Here is a 20,286-nt window from a genome sequence, read left to right on the forward strand (position 1 = left end):
AATTGAGCCTGTCAGGTTGCAGATCTCGCAACCACAGAATGATCTCCAGATTTACATGGGTGACACAATTTGGATGGGGTTTGATTTTTTTGTTGTTGTTTCTATATAAGCATATAAAATAGCAACCAGATGCTACTGAGTGCCTATTAGTCAGTGATAGTCTAGTATACAATTTTAAGCTCAAATTCCAGTTGGTCTGTTTCCCCTGACTCCTTTTTTCCCCTCCAAGTTGAGTAACACATTTGAAGTCTTACCAACAGGGAGACACTTGTACAAAACCAAGTACTATTGCTACATTTTCTGTTCACCATTTTCCTCATGGGAAGGTTAAACCTTCAATGATCACAGGAAAAGTTCTTCAGTAAATTGTGAAAACAGTTCAGAAGTGTCTAAAATTGTGTGATCAGTTGGAGTCATTCAAAAGATATGAGTCTTTTGCAAACAAGGAAGAGATTTCACAGTCCTTGACGAGATTAAGCACTTTCCCGAACATGAAACCTCAGGTTTGATGTAATCATAGGATCGCTCAAGTTAGAAGGTAAGCCATGAGGTCATGTAGTCCAACCCCGTGGTGAGATCATGCTCAACACTGACCCAGGTTTCCTGGGACTTTGTCCTGACTAAGTTGGAAACCTCTACTCTTCTACAGTTACACATCCATCTCGTGTTGTACAGAACTGCTCAGTTACATTGTCTGCTAGGGATCTCACTGGTGATAATCTTGTTTGCTAGATGTGTGAAAATGTAACACACTCATAATCTATCATGTATCCTAATACAGCGTGTTTTCAGATGCGTTATCAGCGTGTACTGCACATCCAGATTTTTCAGTAGTTCTTGTTACTAAATCTAGATGAAGGATGTGCTGTTGAAGTTTTTAGAGGAGCCACACCATGGAGCTACTAAAGGTAACGGTTAAGCACCAGAATTAGAGTTTGCTTCAGTATTAACTTTTTTTGACAACGCTACTCTTCTCTGCAGATGCAGAGAAAGCATTTCTTCCTGTTATTCATTAGATTAGTTCAATAACTATTTCATTCACACAGAATGAAGAGAAATCAATTCAGTGACAAACCAGCTGGGAGTTAAAATGTAGGAAAGCTGGTTTTCCTCCTACTCACCTGCGAATAACAATGAGGTGTGGGAGGATAATATCTACGACCTCTAAAATCTTGTAGAGCATGGTGAAAAGAAAGACTAAATCTGGTTTTACTTACTACAGAAAACATTTCATTTGTTCAGTATGTTATTTAAATACATAATGTGTTGGTTTAAACTTGTCTTTACATACGTAACACATTTAAAGTAAGATCCTTTATATAGTTAAAACTCCAGAATTCTGCTTGGAGATATTTTAGCATATTCCAGCCTGACCAATCATGATAATTATCTAGCAGAACTAAAATAAATACACCATCATATTCATCATTTTCTAGTATAATAAAAAATAAGGACTGTAGCAAAAAAAGTGCTTTTATTTCTTTAGGGGAAGTGTTTGCCATTTTGTTACTTGGTTTTGGTTACAAGTCTGGTTACATTCCAGAATACCAGAATCCTTTCTTCTGCCTGTGGTTGACTAGGCGGTTGCATTCAGTGTGACGTTTTTGCAGTGCTCAAGTGGCAACAATGCCTTAGGCCTTATTTCTCTGCAGTTTTCTTCACCAGAGGCTTCATCCAAAAATGGCAAGTCGTGCAGAACGTAGCAGTCTGCTTACTAAGTACATCTTGCCACAAAGAAATTTCTTTTGTTTTTGTTTTGTTCAGCTACACTAGTGTTTCCTATATTTTTTTAAGCTGAATTTAAAGTGCTGGTTTGGGTTACAAAGCAGTAAATTGCTGTGGATTTGCCTGCTTTGCTCTTGGTTGCTCCTCCTGTGCTATTATGCAACAGTGAAGTTGCAAATGCACTGTTTTGCCTTCTTATGAAACGGCCACTGATAGGTAACATCTCTGTTGTGAATCTTACTCCTCTCTTTGATCTAAATAAATGCATTGACCTATATGAAAAATCTCTTTATTAGTTCTTTAAGAAAGATTACCATTAACAAAAGTAAAGAAATTAAAAGAGGGAAGCAGACTGTACTGGTTTTGAGGACTGAGACAGATTTTATTAAATACAATCAGCAATTTATTGGTATCTGCTTCATGATTTTTTGTTGGGTTTAAAAAAATTTATAACTTGATAGAAATATTACAATATACAATCAGTTTATACTGCCAAGTAATGTGCAGTGATACCATTTAGTCTGGTTTATGACAGTTCCTCACAAAACACCCTCTCTGTATGACATTCAGAATCATTTAAATAAGAGATGGATAAGAAATAAACAGATCATGTCTTTGATCTGTTTCAAGTTTCTGTAAAGATCATAAAGGTCTGATAATACCAAAGAATAAGTCCCATCTGAAGCTGGTTGTCTCTGCATCTAGTAGCAAAATAAATGCAAATTTATTTTGCATTTATTTGATCAAGTGCTGTTAAGGGAAAGCAAACCTAGACTGAAGTATGTGAGATCCTTTTACATTCCTTCTCTGATTTCTTGAGTAGTTGTTTAGAGAGGCAAGAGTACCTCTAATATTCTCTCCATCTTCAGTCTGAAAACCTGGGAAGTAGTAATGGCAAAAAACAAATTAAGAGTATGAAAATGTTTGTAGAGAGGCAATTATAATGCTGTTGTAATACTGTGATATGCAAAATGATTAATTTTTCTAAGCTAAAGACACAATACAGATGTCATGAGATGACAGTTAACAGTTTAGCATCATTATCATGACTGGGCTTCACGGACGAAGATTTGGGAAAGGTCTCCACCCATGTTTGACACAAGTGTGCTGGTGGCTAAAAAGGCCAGTATGAGACAGGCATGTCCGATTGCAAAAGGCACAGCAGAAAGACTCCTTAGGTGGTAAATTTTGCAAGACACGATTCTTTCTGCGTTGTCTTTTCTCCTCAGGAGTGATCCTGCGTGCTTTCTCAAAGGCGGCAGCAACGTTATAGATGGTGTGTCTCCAGACCTCTCGATTGGAGGCCAGAGTAGACCAGTGATGAAGATGATCAATATGGCCAAGGCCAAGATGTTGTTTCAGGGAGTCCTTGTATCTCCTCTTCGGGGCTCCTCTCTTGCAGTAGCTGGTGGCAAGTTCACCATAAAGCAAGATCTTAGGGAGGCGGTGGTCCTTCATCCTGGAGACGTGCCCTGCTCAGCGCAGCTGTGTTCTCAGCAACATGGCCTCAATACTTGTGACTGCTGCTTGTTCTAGAACAGATGTATTGGTCACATAATCTGACCAGTGGATGTTTAGGATTGTACGGAGGCAGCGTTGATGGAAGCGTTCTAGGAGTCTCAGGTGGTGGTGGTAGATGACCCATGATTCAGATCCATATAAGAGAGTAGGCAGCACTATGGCTCTGTAAACACTGATCTTTGTACTTTTCTTCAGGTGTTTATTTTTAAACACTTAAACACTTTAAACAGTTTAGCATACAAGGTTGATAAACGTTGGTTAAAGTATGACCATTTCTGCTGTAGATTTTTTGTGCTTGCTTTTCAAATTGACTGTGTATTGATGTGCTGACCTTAGCATTGGTACTGATGTTTTAAATATAGACATGAAATTCTGGAAGTTGTAGTTTTATATTAATTATAATACTTCTGTATTGCAATACTATGTCATATTTTGCTTTTAAATGAAATACAATTTTTGACTACATCCATAGCTGGAAAACCCCTGCCTCTTTAGAAGAAATCCCCTCCTAGGGAAGCAGTGTGCTTTTACTTTACTGCATGTATGCAAGTTGATGACTGGAGGTCAAACTTTTTCTAAACCAAAGCAGTATTTAATTTTTATTTTCCTCCAAAAGATTAGCAAATACAATTTCATATAAAGACAAGGTGTGGCATTTTAATTTGGAATCAGTGTGCATTTTCTGGGTTATTGTTTTGTTTCAGTATTTTCTTCTCAAAAGAAGATGTTCTCCTACCTGTATTCCATTTGCCATACTTGTTGTAGGTTCTATTACCTTGTTTTTTGCTTTCTACATTGGATATTTTGGAAACAGATACAAGCAATGCTTTCACTGAGTCAAATAAAATTTCATGTTCCTCATAAAAACAATCACTGTGTTGTAACTGCTACTACACTAAGGACTTGGTGCTTTGAAATGTAATATTAATTTTGATCGTACTGTGGATGCACATGCACTCCCTAGATACGTAACAAAAACAATTTATCAGAGAACAAGTTCCAGCAGAATAAGTTAACACACATCCACGTGGATACTGTGACAGATTACTGCTGAGCGGTATCTCAGTTAGGTTTTCCAGTGAAGTATTATTCTTCCTAAATTGGCATCAGAACTAGTAAACAATAATTGCAGGTAACCAATAGAAGAATTAACAAGTACAATTTATATGATCCATAAAGTAATTTCACAGTTGTCTGCTTTTCAAAACTTTTTTGAAGTGGATAGAAGACATTGCTGAAGCTGTAATGGAGTGGACCTTCGCAGTCAAAAGGCTAGGCACTCAGCCAGTTTGTAATTCAGTGAGACATAATACATTATCTGTTTTGACAGTCTTCATGGCTAAATGTAATATCTAACTGTGTTTATAAATAGAAATGAGAAAGTCAAATGGTCTGGTCTTGACAGCAGAATAATACAAAGCTTTGGATATGCCCGGAGTTCACGTGTGCTTCTCCCCTTCAGTGGAGTGGGAAGAACAAGGTAAACTGAAGTCAGGTGGAACTTGAAAAACATGTCTGGCATGTGTTTTCCTTGACGTTTCAGTAATGCATGAAGAAATGTGATACATACGATCTCTGCAGTGAGACTTGTAAAATATATTGGTTTTCTGACCAAGAAAAACAATTGTTTTAACAGCAAAATAGTAGACTGAGCATTCACAAAGATCTGTACTTAGAAAAGTGGCTCCCCAGTTTGTGTGCCTTGTGTAGAAGGATGGAACAGAAGGAAGTAGTCCTGGTTTCTCATTCCTATTTCTTGCTCCAGATAAAGTATTTTAGCAAATAGATTTCCTGGTGAAATATAGGCAGAAGACTGGAACCTCATTATAAGTCTCCAAAAACATGTGTGAGCTCTCTGCTACACTAGCACAACTTAACAGGAAGGGTGGGCATTGTACCCTTTGACATTGTCACTAATGTATGTCTTCTTGAAGACATGAATTGTCCTTGAAGCTCATTTTGGGTTGAAATGGGTGTAGAAGATGCATCCCTCAGCAAGTTATATACTTTGATATTGCATAAAAGTTGATACCAAGAATTTATCTTCCATTGTGTGTTAGAGTAAGCAGTCCCAAAAGGTAAATGCTGGACTCCTTAAAGCCCCTCTCAGGGCTTCAAGCTGTGAGCACTCATCTCACGCAAGAAATAGACTGAAGTAACTGAAGTTCTGCATGTATGTGCCTTGCAGGAGAGGCTGCTCCTTGGAAATTAGTGTTTTGTGAGAGCTGTGATTTCCACTTTAGGAACCAGATGTCTAAAAATCCTGTGCGATCTGGTGCCTGAACCTGCTGGTGGATACAGGTATAATTCAAACTGAGCTTTCCTGAATGTAAACAGAAACAGCCTCCTGTGGTGGAGCTCAGCCTGAGTTCAGGTTGAACTCATTTCAGCTCTGCGTTAAGTAGTTGGCCTTGCTTTCATGATAGAGGGGTGGAGGGGTCCAGTGCCCTGCTCAGGCTATGTCATGTAAAACTTGTAGCGCGTCTCTGAGCCAGGATTCTTGGCTGATGCAAAGCTAGAGGCTGAACGTGACCTGATCTCACTGTTAGTCAGAACTGAATGTCTCAAGACAGGCATGCTGATAGGGCTGGTCAGCAGCTTTGCTCTGGGACTCCCCTGAGAAGTTTCATTTTGTGTAGTTACAGATGGTTTGGGCTGGAGAGATCCTTTTTCTGTTGCAGTGGTGTCTGTGCCTCGTGCTGCAATGGGCTACTGCCAAATCAGAAATAAATGGGATTGGCCCAGAAACCAATCATGAATGTTATTTATGTAACTAGGTTTTTTGTATTGTGAGGAATAGGGCAGAATACTAGAATGCATTTATTTACTAAGTGTTTTGGGAAACGAGTATGTGTCATAAAATCAGACAGTAGTGTCAGATACATTTACTTGGAGCAATGTCCTTATACTCTCGAGTAATGTTTTAAATCTACTTGGAATTTCATTGTGGACAGGTTACGCAGTGTTAGGCTCTCATTTTCTTAGGAGACCCTTCTGGTTCATGTTACACACACATTGGTTAAAGTGTTAACTAACACTCTTGAGTTACTGTTGTTGCTGTTTTGACAGTAAGGCCAGTTTCTGACCAGGTGGTGATAGGAGTCTCCATTGAAAGTATCCTTGTAACAGCATTTTCAGCTGATTTGGATGAGACCCCTCAAACTGTGGTTTGGTGAATTCTTTACTCTCCAGCTGTCCTGCATGGTTTCTAGTTAAAATCATCTCACCTATGTGCAAAAAATTGCCCTGTTCAGTTATCTAAATAGATAAATGGTGCCTATTAGTTCACCATTTACTTCGTGTGTGCAAAAGGAGGACCTGCCTGCGTTGTTCCCAGGGCTGCTGGGAACTCCCTGCCTCCACAGTCCCTGACACGCAGTTGATTATCTTGTTAACATGGGCTGGGACTGCCTGGGGAGTTCTTCTGTAGATCCCTGAGACCTCTGGTGGAGCTGGGACTGCCCGGGGCGGGTTCTATAGCTATCAGTCAATTATCTCATCTGAACAGAAACTAGATGGGGAGTTCCCGGGACTGCCCAGGGAGTTCCTATGGGTGACTCAGCACGCCCAGCATGTGCAGGGGCACAGCCCTTGTCCCCAGCTGCATTACGATTACAGCTACTGTGTTCCTCTGGGGTGCGCGTGCACGCACCTGTCTGGTCCATGGAGGCATTAGTGTTGGGAATACCAAGAGGTTTCGCAGAAGCTGGTTGATACTTGGGGATTGCCTGATGTACTGTGCCTGGCTGACCAGTAGGCTGTGTTCCCTGATAGCCACAGATGGGTTTTTTTTCATACTGGGCTGTCACATCTAGAAGCCACTGCAAAGTACTTTTCCTGCCATGGAGAATCCAAAATAGCATGCTCACTGTCACCAGTACCACACTTCAGCAAAGGTCTCTTGACTGGAGTTTTTTGCTACTTTCTAACCTGCTACAACAGATGTTGTTTGAACCTCCTGTCTCTTGAGAAGATTGAATTTGTGGTGTTCACTGATTAAAAAAAATACATTTATTGTTTGTCAGTCAGCATGCAATAGCCTGAAGAACATCTAAATGAGATGGGTTTGGAACCCAGTGTAATGTCAAGTAGTGGTCATAAAGTGGCTTCCATAGTATGTAAGGGGATGTAAATTTAAACTTTCTTATCGTTAATATCCTTCTTCTTTGCAAATAAAATGAAAAGTGGTAAGCAAACCAGAAGTACAGTAACAGCAATGTCTGAAAGATCAGTTTGGAAATTCAAGGAATGGTTAAAGTTGGTAAGAAAGAGTGAGAGAGATTTGAGCTGTGTCAGCATTCATGAGCATGTAAGGCAAGATAGGGCTTCATCCCTTTTCTTTTTTGGGCACTCTCTCCAAAGACAGTCTCCAAGTAGCAGATGGGATGGTTGTGCTTCTTCCACTTGATGCCCTGTCCTACAGGGATGCTGAGAAGCAAGTGTACACCACGCTAAAATTGCTACTTATTAAACTTATATAGAGCAAAACAAGTGGAAAAATTAAAAATATGTTTTCAGTAGTAGTGTTGTTCAAAATCAATATTCACTGTATGAACTATGATGTAAGAACAGGGAAGGTGGGAATGGTATAATGGACTAGATCTCCAAAGGTATTAAAGACCTTGGTAATTCTAGTTAGTTGGCACAAACATATCAGCTCTGGTCAGACTTACAGTATCTAACTATTAGAAAACTTTGATAGACACAGTAAACCAAACAGGGTATTTGAAAACTATGATCACTGTAAGCTGTGTAAGAGGAGAAGTATTTGGATTTATTCTAACAGTGGTGTGGCTGCATTTGGAGGGAATGAAAAGGTTTGTGCTGTGTTTTCCTGGTAAGCGGTGTAAATGGCTATTGCTATGAGTGAGTGTAGATGCTTGGGAAGCACCCTGATGCCTAGAGAACTGCCTAGGGATCAGGGCACCTGAGTTCATCCCATAAGTCCCCTCCTGCCTTGGCCAACTCATTTCTCCCTGCCTTGCTTTCACTAGCAACAATCAGGAAACAAATCCTTAATTTCCTTTGAGATTGATTCATGAGAAAGACAATGAAAGCAGGGGAGTGTTATCATCTGTGGTTGAAATGCCACACACCTAGTGAATGCTTAACCCCCGCTTGTATTATTTAATTTAAATGCAGTTAGCTTATATCAGAGGTTTTCCCGTGGTTTTTTTAGAGATGTAAGATAATGGGGGGGGGTTTCTCCCAAAATGCAACTCTTTATAAGAGTGTCTTGCTTGAAGTGTTGCATAAAGAATAGTCATGTTTATGAAGACAGTACAACACGTTAGATCACCTTTCATTCAACCACGTACTGTATAATTAAGGTACAAAATTATGTCCGCTCTTTTTTTCAAGTGGAGCTTGAATAGCAGCATCCTAATTACGGAACATCCTTATCTTAGTAATAACCTTATTTATGAATATACTTTACCTGCCCATCATACATTATATTCAGCTGCTGTAGCAGTGAGCCAAGGAAGAAAAGTTTAAGCAAAAGCTGAAGCTTGGAGACTTCATCTGTTTTTCACAATGAGAGTTTGCAACTGACTTGGTTTGTGTGTTGTTGGTAGGCTGGATGAATGAAGAAGTGGATAAAGCTCTCAATGTTTCCTTCTCTTACCCTCCCTGGAGAGAAGGAGAATTGCCCAACTGTGATGATATCACTTAATAGCCTGCCTTGCTGAACTGGTGTGAGGAGTCATTCATTACTGCTTTCACATTGCTCAGGAAACAGACCTTTAAAACCTTTTATTTCCTACAGCCATAGTAGGGTAGCACTGAGGCTGCTGTGTCTCAGAGGATTGTAGTGCCTTTCTCATTTGCGTTTCCAGCTCTCTCACCAAGTTGCTGAGATACATTAGTAATGGCCTTTTCTAAATTCAGCAGTTTTAGAAGGCAGCTATTACCTTATTCATCAAAAAGGGAAGAAATGAAAAGCAAAACCAGTCCCTCTAACTTTGAAAAACTTCAGTTTTCAAATTTGTGTCAAAATTGCTTCCCTGTAGTGGTTTTCAAACTGTATTTCTAAACATGGAAAAGTTGGTGCAATGCAGAAGTTTCTGAGGTTTTAAGAAAACCACTTCTTTGATAGAGTTTTGTACTTAATAAAATGTAATTTCCTTTTTGGGGTAATTAACTTTTGAAGTGCTAGGACTTTCTGGCCATGGGAAACCCTATCCTAAAGCTCATTTTAGCACAGACAGCTGCAGAACAAGTCTTAGCTTCTTAGCTAGCTATCCGAAACATTGTCTAGAGTGCTGCCATTCCTACCTTGACTGCAAGGGCACTGCTGCAGAGACTATACCAATCATGCTGAAATGTGTAAAATTACCATTTAAGCCAAAATAATGACATAACCTTCTGTGCAGTGTATAATCCTAATAAGATTAAGCTTTACCAAAGAAAAACATAAAATATATAACCTAATATATAACCTAATAAAATTGTAATCTGTTCTGAATAAACTGTATTATACATGTTCGCTGAATGGATTATATAAATTTAATGAAATTACACTGTCTTATAAGCAGGATACAATAAGTAGTATAATGGCAGCTTTTCTATACACAATGTAAGAAAGTAAGGAAGAAGATGGGGATTATTAGAAAATGAGTTTAGTCCAAACAATTAACAAGATAAAGATAAAAATACAATAGTAATTTCTTAAATACTGCAACAATGATCTTTGTGCTTCTTTGAGTGTTTTAGCCAAGATTAAAGTAAGATATACAGACATCTGAGAGGAAGATTGACATGGCATTAGAGAGGAATGACACAGCTGAAATAATTGCAAAAGATTTGAGAAAATGTGGCACTTTCTTAGCATCTAGTCAAATTTTTGTTCGTATTTCTTTAGTATATTGTGTATTTGACCATTACATCTCTTCATTCGATACGTGGTGGTGCATTCCAGGCTGTTAGCCCCACTGAGCCAGATGGCATACACTCTGTCATGCTGAGATCATGTTGGAAATGTCATCTATGCAACTCAGCTGAGATATAGTAGCACTTTAAAATTAATTTCTCAGTTGTCCACTATGGAATTTTTTTTGTTGTGGATATTTTATCCATGTAGAAAGAATAAAGATGCTTTTGTAGCCATCAAAAATTAAAGCATTTCCAAATATTTTTGACAGCGTACTAAATTTCAGCTTAGTTTGCTGCAGTAAGGAGTATTTGTCCTTACAGAAGTACTAAAAATATTAAGAAAACTGCTTTTAAAACTATGTTAGCACAACCACATTACCTCTCCGGGAATTGTGCTGCATATTTTTGGAAGCCATTAAGAGACAGTCAAGAATCATGCTAAGACAGAGCAATCTGAGACTTACCCTCTCCCTTAAGTGTAACTTAGTAAGGGATTTTCCTGGGTTAAGTGGAGGGACCATGGAGAGAGAAAGGAAGAGCCTATCAAGTTGCTTTTCTGTCTGTCCAGATTGAAACACATTTTGTTTTCCAAGCAGAATTTTAAAAGGCATCTCTCTTCATGGAAACACAAGATCTCATTATCTTACACAGCTTGGTCCCCGTTCCACAACTTCATAGTAAATGCTTGAGTAGTGGGAACTAAAGAACGTAGTACCTATAAAAGCTAGACGCAAGATTCAAACAGTTTTCTCTTTCATGCATAATAATTTCATAGTAGATTTTATTCTTTTGTGTATCTATAAAATCTCATTGGTTTAAAACCCCATCCTTGGTTACATTTGGACAACGCTGGTGGGCTTCAAAGAAAAAGACTGCAGGAGGTTATGTACAAAGTAAAGGATTATATTTAAAGGAGTCCCTGAATTTACATCATATGGTAAGGCATTAGGCATGTTTTATAAGCTGATTCATATCATATGACTAAACCATGAAAATGAAATTAAATCTCCTACGAAGGACTAGTCTTAATGTGCAGCATCCTGGTTAGAGGAGACATCCCCCCACTGAAGGCTGTAAAGGGAGACATGAGTCATTGTTTTGGATGAGGGCAGTGCTAGATATTTATAAGGTGGTCCCTTTATCCAGTTACTGAGATTCTAATGGCTCTTCTGATAGAAATAAGTGTCATGTTTTTCTTGTGTAGTTCAAGTTCTAATTATTGTAAGAGAAAGGAGGAATAGGAGAAATATTTATTTCAAGATTCCTAACCAGTAAACAACTCAAAGTAAAATAGATGGTGTTTAAATTAACTATTCCTTTGGCTTATTCTGTTTTCATTCCCTTGTCCCTTACTTTTCTCCTCTGTGTCATGTATGTGTTTTCTCAGGCTACTGGCTTTTGATGGGGCAGGGCTGTGTTCCTTTTCTGTGTTGAAGTGGCCTGGGATGTTGATGAAACCTACTTCAGCAAACTAAGCAATCTAAAATGGCCATGGCACTGCAGCTGGTGTGGAAGAAGATGTGATATGAGGTCTGACTGTGTGCCTCAACATCAGTGAATCTTCCAGGCTGATGCTGTTCTTTTACCTCTGGACTTTTGCAATATGAGTCTTCTTCCCTGTTCCATATACCGAAATAATGATTCAGAGTAGCACACAGTACTTTTTCATGGTGTTTGCACTTCAACTTCAGTTAATTGTAGGTTTAGTGGTTGGTATTACACTAGCTTGTATTTTAGTACTTAAAGGGCTGTTGCTTCTTGCGTTTATTTCTTTATGCCTCTCTTTCATTTGTCTGTAGACACAAAGATTTGTCTTTTTCTTATCTGAAGTCTGTAGCTTCTCTGATACAAAGGTTTAGCACTTGATTACGTATTGTCCAGCTTCTGCTTGTTATTATAACTAACAAAGATGCAGCAAGGTGAGGAGAAGCGACAAAAATAAACGCAGTGTGAGTAATGATGGAATGGTGATGGACAAGAAGAATCGGTAGCTCTGTGCAGTCAAGAACAGTAACATATTTACTAAGCAGCTACAACCTAATGGCTTTGATCTGTAAGCACAGTGCCTTTTCTGTCAAAAATACCTTACTATTCTCTCCCTAACCTGGACTTGCTCTGTAAATTGCAACTGCAGGTAAATGAGCTGACAGGGTGCAGGGTTTCCACACGCGCCTCTGTACAGCCCGATACACAACAACTCAAACCAAGCATAGTCCCGAAAGAGAGTCCAGTCAGTTGTGTTTACAGTGTGCAAAAAACCTGACTTAAATTACTTAAGAGTCTCTTAAAATACAGTTATCTTAATTGCTGAAACATAGTTCATTTGTACGTCAAGTAATGATATCTAGAGGGTGGAGAAATGAAAGCTAAAGTAACGCAAGTGACAATGAACAGTAATAAATACTTTGAGGTTGTAAATAATTTTCCATTGTTTGAAGAGGAAAATCAGACCATGTTCTGTATATGCAGATTGTAAAATCTGAAATATGTAAGAAATGACAACTTTCTGCAATTTGATTTTGCATGCTGGTAAAGCTAAGCTTTCATCACCTTGTGGAAAGCCACATGTTGTCTTAAGCCTGAATGTTGTTTTGATGGTTCAAGTTATGTCTGCCCCCCACCTGTGAGCTGGTGGCCTGTCCCCAGGGAGATCCCTGATTACCCCAGGGCTGGGGCAACCACTGGCTGCTCTGCTCTGGCTGGGAGTGGGATGGGCCCTGACTGCCCCCTGCCACTCTCATCTCCCAAGGATCAGTCAGGCCTCCCTGACACCCTTCTGTGAATTGGTCATCTTATAATATGGGTTATGTTTTCATACTCCTAAGTCCCTTTTTTAAATGCAATCTTATATTTAGCAGTAGAAGCTTACCTGGTGAGGTACAGGTATCTTGTACAGGTATCTTTTACAGGTGCGTGAGGACACACACACGCGCACACACACACACATGCATGCACTTCATGTGCATTTTGGAGTATATAAAAGTTACTTAGTGCTTTTTTGTTATTTCTTGTGGATTTCATGAGCGTCACTCCCATGTTTTATTCTGTCAGCGCTATCTGTTTGCCAGCCTACACTGATGTCTTATTTCATAGAGGGGTACATGAAGTAAGTGCTGTTAATCTTGAAAATGACAGCTTGAGGAGAATGAATTTTTCACTTTCACAGGTAGGTAGAGGAAAAATTACCCATAAAAGTAGTAGTGCTTGCAGAGACTTTTCCAGTTCTTCTACCCTGAGCTTTAAGGAGTCCTTCTGATTATAAGAGTGAACTTGGATGAGGATGAGTCCATCGACACTGAAATCCTAGATTCAGTGAATTTAATGGGGAGTTTTCTGTCTTGGTAAGAGTAGTAACAGAATTTGCATGACCTCGGTTCGCAGAGATTTTGTCTGCACCGTGGAGCCCCGTGACATGGGGGAGAAGGGAATCTCCATGCCCTGAAAAAAGGTTTATGAGGAAATAGGTTTTCTGTTGGACTAAAGTCAAATTAGGGGGAGTATGAGGAGGTCATTAGCTGCAGTCCTGCAGTGAACACCTTGTGAAAAAACTGTCCTGCTGAAGCAAGACTTTATTTTCTTGTAGTAAACAGACATGTAAAATTAATTTATTCTGTTCGTTTGTAGGGAACTATCTTTTCTGATTTATAATCTGAATAGATCTCACTGTTTGAGAAGGTTTCTGGGCTGCTTGGTTTCATCTTCTGTTCATAACTTTTTTTCTCCTGCAGCAACTTAACAAGTGTTTTCTCTGCTCTGAGTTTTTACTAACATATCTTTAAGTGGCCATTGTCATTACACTGTCCCATTACATTATCAGTTTAAAGGGACTGTAGTATCAACTATAGTGGCAGTGGCTCCTGTAGGCTTCGGTGGAGAAAATGGGGTCAGCAATAAGTTAGTATTTTATACCTATTCACTTATTTTCTTGGGTTTGCATACTCTGCTTAGAAGTTTCTGCTTCTATCAGTGTTATGTGGTATAAGTAAGGTGTGTCTGTTTTCTGTCAAATTTGTCATTTTCTAAATTGCAGTTTTCCTTCGAGCTGTAGTTAGAGGAAAAACTGAAAGGTATTTCCTCTGAAATGCTGTTCTTGCTTACATTTCCAAGGGGAAAAACAAGTCAGCTGTTTAACAACTTGAGGATGTTTCATGTATAGGTTCATCACCTGCAGATTTTCAAAATAAGCCCCCTGTTTTGAAAATGTAATCCTAAATCTGAGGTAACACCAGGGCACCTTGGAGAACATTGTTTGGAGGTAGTTTTCACTCCCTTGCTGTGAACTTTTCACATCTGTTGGGCAGCATTCACACCAAGGAGCATGGACTTTAAAAATTCATTTCATACCATAAACCACTAGTAGCTGCAAGCTATGCTTTTCCTGTGCCAGACCTACAAAGGATATAAATTGTTACAGACTCCGACTGTTTAGTTAATGCTGCTGAGACTCATGTAGTTCTCGAGGTCCCCATTTTAATCCTAGATGTTTGGAAGGTGTCAGAAGAGTTTTCTTGCACATTCTAGAAAGGAAAGGAAGTACTAGAGTGAATGTATGTACATTATTTGTATGAAGAAGCTGGAACTGTTCCTCCCTGAACACTGTACAATTTTGTCATTGTCTCTAAATGTTCTCAATAAAGATGCAGTTTTCTCCTATATGGATTTTCATTTATTAATTTTTTTGTAGAATACTTTACTTCATATCTACTCTCTGAAGTCTTCGGATACTTTCGTTCCCTTTAGGAGTTTTCAGTTATTCCCCATGATATCATTATATTTTCCCTTGAAGCTCTGTGTTCATAACGGGATGCTGGGGAGAGAAGCTGTTCAGTTTGTGATTAATTAGTGGATGTACAATCTCAATTCCCTTGGAAAGTGGGCGTGTGATTGTTTGAGTCTGTGCTTCTTTCGAGAGGGACCATTTCAGGGAATTGTAGTTAGAGCTGCAAACAATCCATTAGTCACTCATCCAGCCCTGCCAGCATAATACTGTTCTCTGTAGTACATTATTGAGTGTTTTGTCCAATATTGGTTTGAGTGACTCAAGCCATGAGGCTTCCACCACTTCCTCTGAGAAACCATTTCATGGTCTGACAGACCTCACTGTTAGGAAATATTTCCTGGTACTCAGCCTAAACTTTTTAACACTCAAATTGATCTCATTACTGTTAGGTATACTCTTTTTCCCAGTTCTGTCGTCTTTGACGTTCACACTCTTGAGTGAATAGTAGATGGTATCATATCTCCTCATAAGTCAAGCAAATGCATAATTAATTCTTCTATTTCTGCTCTCCAAATAGGCCATCTGTTTGGTGGAAAACAGGGCTGAGTATGGGAAGATTTTTTTCTTCTAAGTGCTTTTTTCAAACAAATAATATGAAAAAGTGCATTAGGAGTTCTTACGTAGCTCCAAGAAGTTATATTTAAAAGGCTTTTCAGAAATTAGGTAGAAGATGGTAACTTTTCCAGGAAGTCATTTGAAATAGTAATACCTTTTTCTAGCACAATATACAGCTCTAGCGCTAGTAGTCTGTCACGTTTCATGGCTTCAGGGAACGTTTTGTAATGTTGGTTCATCTATTTATCAAGCAAATTATATGTAGCTAGAGCGTGGAGAGAGGAGAGCAATGGTAGCAGAATTGCAAGAAGATCCAGGAGCCACTTGAATGTCTGTCGTTCATGGCTTTACAGCCAGAATGTACAAGTATTTGGGTCATATAAGGATTGCTGAGGAAGGAAATGTACTTTAATCCATCCAATCATTACGCATCTCTGTATTTCTTTCTAGTAGCCAACATCTGTTTGGTATTTCTTCTATCCTCCTGCTTGCCTTATTATAGTGTAAATTCTGCAAAGATATATGCATATAATAAATTCTATTTTGCAGAATCTGGGAATGTACCATTCTTATTTCTTAAGGATGGTCTGCTACTTGGTCAGATTCTCCTAGTCGGGGAACACTTAGATTTACAAATAAAACCTCTAAACTAGTACTCCGTACTTGCTTTGAAAAACATGCAGTATGTATTTTAAGCATATGTTTATGTTTTTTGATTAATCACTGTGTAATTTGGGAACCAAGCCCATGTTTTGTTAAATTCTTTACCTGAGATTACCTGATGTGTGTGGTTTGTGACCCAGGCTTCCAGCTTGGGGAGTAAACAAACTGTGTGCACTTCCTCTGAACTGTACTAGAAAGGATATGTGGGTCCTCAGGCAAGAGCATTCCTGAGCTAACTTATTAAAATTTTACTAAGTTAATTAAGGAAGAAAAATGCAGTGATCAAACTAAGATTGAGTCAAGTTTGAACTAAATCAGTGGGTTCAGGTGATTAAACTAACAATTTAATATCACACATAATCTTATGATATTGCGCACAAATACGTAAATGCAAAAAAGGAAAAGGCAGGTAAATAACAGTCTGCCATCAGGAAAGGAAAGTGAATAACTCCTGAAGCTTTCTTATTCTGTCATTCACTATCTGAGAGGAACTAGAGATAGATTTGCTGAAGCTCAGGCCATGTGCTCTGTCTCTTGGGAAGTCTCAGGCACCTCCTTCACCTCTGAGTGGAGTGTCTGGGGCAGGCAGAATCTCCAAGTGAGACCTTTCACAAGGGAAAGAAATGCTCATCTCTTTTCTTTCCTTTCTTTTTACAGGGAGCATTCCTTACTTTTTCCGCCTCAGAGGCAAATGCAGTGACTGTGGGGATGAGTTGTATGGAGTGACGCAGGAAGGGGTGGCTGCAGTTCAGTCCCCGGCGGGTGGCACATGTCTGAGGTGAGGGTGGGAAGTCCCACCTCTGGAATGGTTCTTTCACTCACATTGATTACCCCCACAGATGAGGAGCAAGATGCATGCAGGACTTTGAGTCTAGAAGCACACGTGGCTTTTATGTGAATTAACTTTACCCGTATTTAAGGAACTGATGTATTCCCACTCCCCATGTCAATTCCGCGGCAATATTCCTCATACATGCCTGTGCCCAACCTGCTCTCTGCCACAGATCTGATATTCTCTGTGTTCAAGAGTGTGTTTCCCTTCCATGCAGGTTATCCAGGCTGTCTTCTTTGGGATTTGTGTCTTGACCGACTTGTCCAGTCTTCTCACTAGAGGAAATGACAGTCAAGAACAAGAGAGGCAGCTGAAAAAACTCATTTCCCTCCGTGACTGGATGATGGCTGTTCTAGCTTTCCCAGTTGGAGTGGTAAGTACAGTGTTAGTCTATGCATGTCTTTGCAAACTGGTGAACGATGTTACTTTTGATTGTTTTCTGCCTGAACGGCTTTCTCACCTCTATGCAAAAGACTATGCAGAAAGGGAAAAGTGGTAGAGTTGATTTTACTACTGTCTTGTTTTTCACAAGTGTAAGGAAGCACAAGTGTGAGGAAGTAACACACTGTGTTGCTGGAATAATCTTTGGGTCATTAAAAAAATTCTATTATAATAAGAACTTGATTGTACAAGTAATTTCAAATCTGTATAGTCCCAGCAGCATCCTGAGACTCAATTTAGACTTTTTCTGCACCACATGTCATCATCAGGAGTAGTGAAAGTGCTGACTGTGGCATGTTTTACACCATAATGACCTGATGGGAGTTTGGGCTGTAAGCCATTTTGACATGGGCAAGAAGGGAAGCAAAAGTCCAGGTTGCTCCCTGTTAAACCCATGGGGGATTCAGAACTGACAGAACTGGTGTAGGAAAAAAAGGGTTCTGTCAGTAATGTAAAAAACCATACAGAAGGTATGTAAAAGACGGATGTACAAATGCAGAAGATAGTATGACCATGCTCATTGGACAGATGCTCTCCATTTCCAAATGTGACCTTTCTGTGGTGAAGGGGAGCAATTAATTACCACATATTATTTCACTTTACTTCTTACAAAGCAAGCCTAAAAAGGTTGTTTTCATTGTTATTTCTATTCCTGAGTACTGGGAGACAAACGGCAGTCATGGCTAGGCTTTGCGAACAAAGATTTGGGAAGGGCTAAAAAGGCCAATACGAGATAGACAGGTCCGGTTGCAAAAGGCACAGCAGAAAGACTCCTTAGGTGGTATATTCTGCAAGACACGATTCTTTCTGCGTTGTCTTTTCTCCTGAAGAGTGATCCTGCATGTGTTCTCACAGCAGTACTTCATAACTTAAGACCAGTCTCAGCTCCTTCCTGAAACCTGATCTCTCCAGCAGCAGAGGAGATCTCACCACTCACTTGCCAAAGCCTGCCCAGTGCCCGAGGCACTGCTGGTCACCAGGGGCTTTGCTTCCGTGGGATTAGGGGTAGGAAGAGTTCAAGGCCTTAAAGTAGCAAATATCTAACACTGACTTTGTTGTCTGAAGATCTATTTATGTGTAAGAAAAAACCCAGTGAAATTTTGATATGATGGAGATTCTTGTTAGAAGGAAGTGCAGACCTCCTTCTCAGTGGTTCCCAGTAGTGACACAAGGGAACCTTCAGACATAAAAATTGGGCAGATGTGAATAAAATCTTTGTTGGGTTCTAATGTAACAGCAGTGGTCATGCTTAAGTACTTGTCAGTTACCTTAACATCTAAATTACTTTTATTGCTTAGTGTTTTACATGGGGCATGTTTAGGGAATAGTGCAAATACTGAGGAATATTTTAAAGCCTACTAACTGTAGTTTTTCAAGAGCAATTCACCACATTTTTTCTTGTATTTTCTGCTTACTGAAGCCCTTGAGATGACTTGTTCTGAAAAACAGATGAGAAAAGGGATTCCACTCCCAAGTCAAACAAGGGAGTGTGAAAAGAAATGTAACAAAGTAAAGTTTTTCATTCTTAGTACTTCCTAAAAAAGTATTACATATAAACCATCTGGGAAGTCTGACCACCAACCTCCTTCCACCTTCCAGAGGAGGGAAAAGAACCAGCCCAAGGGTAAATAATCTCTTTGGGTGGCTTTGCAACAAATAAAATCTTGCAAACAAATTAAATCTTGCAAAATCTGTGCAGCAAATCACATCTCTCCAGTGTTGTGATATGCATTGTATATCTTCAGGGGCTCAGATAAAGCTGAATTGCCAACCTACTGTTTTGATCAGAAGCATTAAGAAATAAACATGAACCTCTTTTAAGGACATAATGATTACTGTTTACTTATTGTTGCTCTTTTTAATAGGACTCTTAAGAGAATGAAATCAGAAATCAAAGCCTTGTACCATGAAAGTCTGTGGGCAACACTTCCTAACCCTTTTTTAGTTCATTATAAACCTATGATACTATTCAAATGCCTAAGAGATTGGGAATCATCCACAAAAGAAAATTGCTTGCATAGGCATTTTAGAAGTTCCTCACCAGTTCTCATCTCTAATTACTTACACTTGCCATCCCTTTATCCGTGTAAAGGAGATATATATTGGGAGTAATTTACACTGCTAGAGAAACGTGAGACATGCTTAAAAGTCAGAGACTACACCACTGGTTTAGACTATCCTTCCTTTTTTCTGTTTGTTTGACAGAGATCACTAGGTTGCCAACTTTCTGTGGTTAATTACTATTTTGTGTAAACTGTACATGGTTTTATCAATATGTTTCTTGTAATTTGTATAAAACAAGAGTAAGAAGAGATAAAACAGGTATTTCTAGTTTTTAAAGACAGTTTAATAGAAATAGGTGGAAGAACAAAAATTGAAATTATTGCACATTAAAAGAGAGATTGCTGCCTAGAAAATTACAAACTCTACCACAGACATTTTATATCATATAGCATTAATAGCTTTGTTTGGGTCTGAGTTACTGGCTAGAATTACCTCATTTTTTATGTTATACTTTTATGTTTTTATAAACCTGTGATACAAAGGAGAGAAAGCCAGGCATACTTTCTTATTTTCTGTTTCTCTGTACTGGTACAGGTGAAAGGAAACCTGATCACCCTTCTGTAGATCATCAATAATGCTAATTTGTGATCTCATGCCAAGAAAAGATGTCTAGGCATTTGCTGCAGTTTCCTAGTTACCCCATTAATTGACTAGACTACAGCATACTTTTGTTTCCAGAACTGACTCAACCATGCCAAAATCTCTCTGTTCTGGATTTTACCTTTATCTGTTGTGACAAGGTGACTTGTGATGGTAACATCAGTGAGTGGTGGTGCAATTGTCTCCTGAAGTCTATTCTGTGAGAGGGGTCTTCCCAGATTTTCATTTCTCA

At 39.1% G+C, this 20,286-nt stretch overlaps 1 protein-coding gene across 6 annotated transcripts in view; it reads left to right on the forward strand.

The window, feature by feature from the left end:
• Window positions 1-20,286, forward strand: part of AIG1 (androgen induced 1) — a 123,066-nt gene that overhangs the window by 20,265 nt on the left and 82,515 nt on the right. For 5 of the 6 annotated variants that reach the window (XR_007906934.1, XM_051801620.1, XM_051801624.1 and 2 more), the window contains exon 2: window positions 17,167-17,322. Coding sequence is in view for 5 of the 6 variants with exons in the window: in XM_051801620.1 (XP_051657580.1) it covers window positions 17,167-17,322 (156 nt within the window). In the remaining variant the exon portion in view is untranslated. Of the gene's footprint in view, window positions 1-16,871; window positions 16,896-17,166; window positions 17,323-20,286 lie in introns of those variants that run through there. The other variant, XM_051801621.1, reaches the window with a different exon arrangement.

This window comes from Manacus candei, unplaced genomic scaffold (assembly GCF_025592945.1).
Source record: "Manacus candei isolate 608988 ecotype Guabito, Panama unplaced genomic scaffold, ASM2559294v1 h1tg000052l, whole genome shotgun sequence".
Lineage (NCBI taxonomy): Eukaryota > Metazoa > Chordata > Aves > Passeriformes > Pipridae > Manacus > Manacus candei.